We start from the raw sequence: 7230 nt of genomic DNA, 5'->3' as shown, positions 1-7230 counted from the left end.
AGATTAAGATATACAATTCTAATTGTAGGCTACTAATTACTAAAAATTTAAATGGTCATTTTAGCAGATAATAGTTGAATTATGCAGATGGTCATGATGAAGTTTTTCCTAAAAACATTTAAGTTTTCCACAAGGCATTCTTTCTTTCAACACCTAATTTATCTCAAACATCTTTATATTTAGAATAATGTTACTCTTCTTATTTATGTAAATTGGGTATTCAGCTGCAGAGGCACACTCTTATAATGAGCATTGTAAACATTTTAAAAGAACAGGTTTTCCTTGTAGAAACTATTTTAAATATCTACACTACCTCAGCATTGAGTGCCATTGTAGATATCAATATATTTGAAGGATTGATTGTCAAACCTAAATTATGGGGTTTTTTTCTCGGCTCTGCTAGAACAACCCTGGCCTGTAAGTGATTGATATGGGAAATGGGAAACGCCCACTGCTTTCATGACGTCACCACATTCCACTCAGGGGACGCAACGCTAGTACCTTTTGCTTCCACTTCCTGAAAACGGCGTACATAAAACCCTTGCCCCCTAACTATTGTGTTCCTCTCTGGTGGGGGGTGTTCACATCGAGGACGGACAAAACTACAACCCGAAGACCTGTCCGTAAGGCGTCCAAAGAAAGGTAAATACTAAAAAGTGCGCAACGTTATCCGATGAAGTAACTGCGCAACCTAGCTAGGAAGCTAACGCAGCTAGCAAACATTCGGGTTTTCCCAGTTTTCAGTCATGAACGTAAAAAAAGTAGGAGCGACCTTTAAAATATAACCCTACTAATTTTACAATACACAAGTTTAACGTATTTGAAGCTATTATATTTTTTATTGCTTATAAGTTACAAACTCTTCAAACGTGTCCTTCAGCAGTCCTTTAATGTCGGAACAGAGCTGTATCCTCTTGGCTCAGTTTTAACTGTCATCAGTGCATGCATTTGCTGTCACGTTGTTGGGGGTGAAAAACACTGAGTCAAGCTGTGGGTGCATCAGAAAACTGCAGGGAAAATAAAAGCGCGAGTTAATGATTAAGGGGAAAACCCAAGACGTGTTGGGGAAACGGATTTGGTGCAAAGATCACGAGGCTTGAGTAAAGTCAACGAACTTGTAAACACAGCTCTCTTGATCAGTGTGTTGCACTTTCAGAATCGCTTTCATTRCGGTGGTTTCTCACAAAGACAGGGTCTGAGTGTCTAGTTTCTGAGAAAACACTTTCACATGCAACAGAAATGCACCAGCTAGGAATGTTTGTGGTGTTTTTCCTCATGAGTCATCTGTCCCTGATACACAAATACAACATGTACCTTTGATTAATGCTGCGCCTCTTCTTACAGTGTTCATCTCTACGCAACAGGCCTTTATTTCTTCACTGTTCTGAGCTGAGCTGTGTTTATTAGTTGTGCTTTGGAATAACRTGTCAGGTCACACCCTTAGCACTTCCCTTCCTGTGCCCAACCCTCTGTGGAATAGTTCAGCCAGTGCTGGCTCTAGCCATTTTGGTGCCCTAGGCGAGTTAAAGGCACCCACCCCAATTTGAACCCCCCTAAAAACAAGTTTGACAGTGTAAGGTACTATGTAAACTTAGATTTATWTGCTGTCCCAGAAGGCAAATAAATAGCAACATACATGTCAACTTGTACAAACTGTCCRTAAGTTATAATGAGTTTACATCATTTTGCAGGTATACGGACAGATAGAGCAATCTCACAGATTTTTTTCAAGTCTTAAGGGCTCGACACACGGGCAGCGATTAACGGCCGTCATCACAGCCAGGGTGAAACCCGACACACGGGACGCGATAGCGATCACAACGTTGCGAATCGCGCTCTCAGATCGCTTGTCTTCACAAAATTTGATTGGTTCTTGACTCTGAAGGCGGTATGCTTTACGGACGTGTAAACTAAACAAATCTTGCGATGCCAATGATATTGAAAAACAAACACACATCAAGATACAGTTTTATGAGGAAAAACTTACCATAAACTTCACCCTGGTGCCAATAAATTCCCACAAAGCTTTTTAGTAATCACTTGGTGAAAGTGTTAGCTAACKGCAGTGTGTAGCATACTCTCCTCTCATTGGTCAGTCAATGAAACCCTCGCTGATTGGTTGTACGCTAAGTGACAGCGACAAAAGTTGAACATTTTTCAACTTTCATATGTCGTGTCGCAAGCTCGCGTGTGCACGTCTACGTGTACGAGCGTGAAATTTCACATGCACTATTTTCGCCGGTCGCTTAGCTGGAGGAGGGCAAGCGATTGTCGCCTCACCGCACAGGCTCCATAGGAAATGAATGGAGAGCGAGCGACGTCGCCTCCCGTGTGTCGAGCCCTTTACGGATTTTTTCAAAACCTCATTTTCAAAATGATCTAACATGTCAGAATCTGTAGGATGATTTAAAAAAACAATAAATAACATTAAATAGCCATCTTCCAACCTGTTCTGCCGGTAGAAATAAGTTTTGAATTTTTTCCGCTCTCCTTTCCTCCTGCTTCGCAGCGGTTGCTTTCACCCCCCTACCCCCCGCCCGATGCTAGTTGTATGGATTATTTGCAAAATTTATGAATATTTTTAGGCTTTTTATACAGGTAAACGTCCGAAGAGGTTGACATGTATGGGACAACAAAATACAGACTTGTTGTTTTTGAGTTTGTCAACACGAACCGCTATCTGAGAGTCACTTCTAGCCCCTCCCCCATCAGAGTGTCGGAGCAGGATGAGTCAGTGTAACGTCAATCAAATGAGAGAGAGAGGGGGGGGGGGTTGTTTTATGAGTAGAGTACTTTATTTTTCCTGTAGTTTTTTTTTTTAAGACAAAGCTAATTGAAAGGGGCGCTGAGCAGAGTTACAACCAGGGATTACAAAAAAATATATACTTTTTTTCCTTCTGCAGTTCGGCACCCCCTCCAGCAGATGGCGCTCTAGGCGACCGCCTAGTTTGCCTATGCCAAGAGCCAGCTCYGAGTTCAGCGTCCACACGATTACAATTTGGCTGCCTYTCTTAAAGGCACAGTGATCGCCTCAGAGTCACTATTTCAGGTCCAGTATTTTAATTATTTTCTTCTGTTTTCTCTCCAGACAACGTGCCGACTGCATTCATCCACTCGGCAAACCTCTTAGTTGAACTATGTGCGACAACCGAAGCGATGACCACTTTGAGTCGGACGGGGAGATGGACTTCTCGCGGCTGAACAATCGCCTGAACTCGTTCCATGGCTCCAAGCTGGCTCAGCAAGTTCCACCCGAGCGACTGGCCAGAGCCGGCTTCTACTTCACCGGCAACGCGGACCGTGTCTGCTGCTTCAGCTGCCAGAAGACTGTAGACAACTGGTGCAGTGGAGACACACCTGTAGAAAGGCACAAGGAGGTAGATATATGTGAAGTTAAAGAGAATAAATTTGGTTATGTGTTAATGATTAGATGGTTAGAACATGTTTTCTTCCTGCTACAGGTTTCACCATCATGCAGATTTCTCAAGTGCTGCCACAGAGGCACTATAAATGGCGCCCCTCTAACCAATGGGTCCATCTATAACGAGGCTGCAGAAGACATGGAGTACCGCCTGTCAACTGGATCCGTGGTTGATGAGACCCCCTACCCCAAGACCCCTCACATGAAGAGTGAAGAGGCCCGCCTTCGCAGTTTTACTTCGTGGCCCTTCGACTCTCCCATGAGACCCAGAGACCTGGCTCAAGCTGGCTTCTACTACTTGGAGAGGGATGACCTTGTGCAGTGTTTCTGCTGTGGCGGGAAACTGAGCGGTTGGGAACCTGAAGATGTGGCGTGGAGTGAACACGCCAAGCATTATCCCGGCTGCTTTTTCATCCTTGGGCACGATGTGGGCAATGTACCGCTCCAGGAGGGAGAAAGTAGTCAAGATACGGATGCTCATGTCTCCATGGAGACTTTTGAAGAGAGGCTGAGCAGCTTTGCTGGTATTCAGCACCCCGTTGACCACGAACGTCTGGCCAGAGCGGGCTTCTACAGCACAGGTACAACACTGAAGGATCATTGTTCTCTTTGGACAAAACAAACAAATAAAAAAACATTGCAGTGTTTTTAAATCTGCAATATTATTATCATTATACAATTTTCCTATTTTGTTGTTATAAATGTAAGTGTATAAATGGTATTTTCACAGGGACAGGTGATCGGGTGATGTGTTTCAGCTGCGGTGGAGGTTTGAAAGCTTGGCAGCCTGGGGAGGACCCCTGGGAAGAACATGCCAAATGCTACCCAGGGTAAGAGCAAATATGAGCTTAGTCTTCCCCGTTTCTTCACTTTACATACACACGTCGCTGTAATGGCTTTGTACAGAAGCTATAACTTGGACACTTTTATTTCGTTAGGTGCAAGTTCTTATTGGAACAAAAAGGAAGAGAGTTTGTCAACAACGTCCAGCTACAAAGACCTCAACAAAGAAGTGCTGTAAGCAATATTCATGTATTTATGACTGATTTTAGTTTTTTATATATATATAATGTATAAAAACACAGATCACTTTAACCAGGTCAGGAAYTTTGAGAAACCAGGTTTGTTGGTCTGTACTATGCTTAACCTGGTTTCTGATTGTGGGGCTTTTATGTGGCTACTGTAATAAATTAAGACAAAAAAAGAGCTTTAAGTGTGAATAAAGATTTCTGCATCCATTTATTTGCTTCATGTTTAACAAAATATATGTCTATCTACTCAGTTTCGTGTCAATTTTAGATTTACTGTTAACTGACAGTTTTACCAACTAAATAAAAATCTTTTGTTATTTTGGTGTATAAACTTACTGGTTTTGCTCTAAATGAAGCTTTTTCTTAATGGTATCTTTCCTTTTGTACACAATATAATGTTAAACAGTTTTTTAATGCACTTTATGTTGTGTGGACAAAATAAAATACTCAAATTTTTGGTCTCTTTAGGTTAAAAAAAATAAAGTGATTTCAAGTCTAGCAATAACTGCTACATTTGGTTTTCATAGCATGTTTGAAAATAACGTGACTTTGTTTTATTTCAGGTTTCAAGTCATCAAAACGGATCATCAGGCAATGGAAATGGTAAATATGGATATATTTTAAAGCAGTTGCTCTTAAATAGATGAAAAAAAATCTAATTTTCAGATTGAGCACATAAAGACGTAAACTAAAATATTTCACTTTTCCTTCCTTGCAGGGACACCTCAGTCAGAAATGGCTCAGAGAGTCATAGAGATGGGGCTTGAGCCCAGCGTGGTGGAGAGGACCATCTTGGAGAAAATGACCAACACCGGCTCTGGTTATTCCAGTATGGAAGCTCTTTTGGAGGCTYGTTTGTGTCATTCACCATCAAGTGAAAGGACAGAAGAGAGAGGTAGCTATATGATGATCTGACCTTTAGTCAAACAGATGAAGTAGTTTTTGCTGTATAGAGAACGTCTTGGACAAGGGGGCTGATATGTGTACATATTGTATCCCTTTTCTTCAGCTGAGGACCCACTGGAGAAACTGCGGAAGCTACAGAGAGAAAAACAGTGCAAAGTATGTTTGGACAGAGACATTTGTATCGTCTTCCTACCGTGTGCTCACCTGGCCACTTGCCAGCGGTGCTCCGAGTCGCTCACCAAGTGTCCGATCTGCTGTGGAGTTATAACGCAGAAGGTCAAGACCTATATCGCTTAAAAGAGACGAGAAGCTCTGCCATGAATGCTGCTTTCCTTTTTTAATGATGTTGTGATGCCACAGCGGTGTAGTGGTCACGACTGATACCTCGGAATAAGAAAGCTCCCAGCTTGAACCTCGTCTAGATGTTTTTCCTCTATAATTGTTTTGTTTTCTACTACAGTCCAAAACGTGCATGTTGAATTGCCGACCTAAATTGTGTGTGTTTGTGTGTGAGAGAGTGTGCATGGTTGTTTTTTTGTCTCTGTGTTAAGTCTTCAACACACTGATCTGCACAGGGTGTCGTACTGAAATATGCTCCAGCTTCACCAGGACTCTGAACAGATGAAGGTCTGAATGGAAACGATTGAATGTTGTAATACGACGATTAGAGTTGGGCATAATTGTGTCGTGTGCAAGTAATCATCAGAAAAACATTAATCAATTATTATTTGGCACTTGATGATTAATACGATTAATGCCACTAAGCAGACTGACTGGAGATTCCTCCAATCAGTCTGCCTGATGCTCCTCTCCACCTCAAACATGACGAACATAAAAAAAAAAGTTCAGTAATTTATTTATCTATCAACACAATTTAAACATTAATGTATAGCCTGAAGTCTGTAATTTTGACACACTTTGGAAAGATTTTTACAAAGAGCAAATCTTTCCCACTAAATTGGTCTTTTGACTAGGATATAAGGGTGTCCAGGGTCTCCAGGGCATTAATTGGCTAAATACCACATTTAATCGTGATAAATTTTTTTGCCATTATTGCCCAACCCTAACGACGATACGTGTATAGTAGATGGTCTGTACTTAAATAACTAATGTATAGGAATTAAATATATGCTATATATTGCAATTCAAATGTTTTCAATAACTAATTGTAAATAGTTAAAAAGATCATTTTAAATTTAGCTATTTTATCATTTCTGACACTAATGAACAGTTATGTAACATATTTAGACTAGATGTAACTGTSTTTATAGATGTGATCCTCAAACATTATTTTAACTTTACTCTTACTAAGGATGTCAAGCTAATCAGGTTCATTCACTGCACTCTTTCATATCTTTTGTATAATTTTATTTTTTTAAGATCTGTTCTTATTTATAGAAAGAAATAAGAACTGTGCAGGCTATTCCCAAATACTTTAATAATTGTCTATCGCCAGTTTGGGTCCTGCAATTAATCAGCGAGGTATGACTTTAATCATTCTGTTCTTCATTTGTTGTGTAATTTAAAAGTTAATAAATTGAATTAATTTTACCTGGAGTGTGTTTGTTAAACTTATTATTTATTTTTTTCACCCAGAAGACTAATTCATCCTTATCATTTAGAAGTGGTTTAAATAGTCTGTGACATCAAATTTTCCTGATAAAGAAATAAATGCATTTTTCCAATGATAATGTACTGTAAAAATAAAATTCACACTGGAGATGAAACAGTTGAAATATCCATTGAGCAGTAACAGGAAGTGATGACACAAGCACACCTGTATGTAAACTAGGGCTGCCACGATTAATCGATAAATCGACGACTAATCGATTATTAAAATAATCGATGACTAATTTACTAATCGATTAATCG

The 7230-nt window shown here is 40.2% G+C and overlaps 1 protein-coding gene across 1 annotated transcript; it reads left to right on the top strand.

Moving 5' to 3' along the window:
• Positions 1 to 480: 480 nt before the first annotated feature.
• xiap (X-linked inhibitor of apoptosis) lies at positions 481 to 5770 on the top strand. Its single transcript, XM_014019389.1, has 8 exons — positions 481 to 642; positions 3089 to 3377; positions 3462 to 4002; positions 4152 to 4251; positions 4360 to 4438; positions 5016 to 5055; positions 5171 to 5347; positions 5462 to 5770. Exons 2-8 carry the CDS (start codon positions 3138 to 3140, stop codon positions 5653 to 5655), a joined length of 1371 nt encoding a protein of 456 aa, XP_013874843.1. The 5' UTR covers positions 481 to 642; positions 3089 to 3137; the 3' UTR covers positions 5656 to 5770.
• The last annotated feature ends 1460 nt before the right edge of the window (positions 5771 to 7230 follow it).

The sequence above is a fragment of the Austrofundulus limnaeus genome, unplaced genomic scaffold (genome assembly GCF_001266775.1).
Source record: "Austrofundulus limnaeus strain Quisiro unplaced genomic scaffold, Austrofundulus_limnaeus-1.0 Scaffold219, whole genome shotgun sequence".
Taxonomy (NCBI): domain Eukaryota; kingdom Metazoa; phylum Chordata; class Actinopteri; order Cyprinodontiformes; family Rivulidae; genus Austrofundulus; species Austrofundulus limnaeus.
This window is presented reverse-complemented; position numbering and strand designations above follow the sequence as displayed.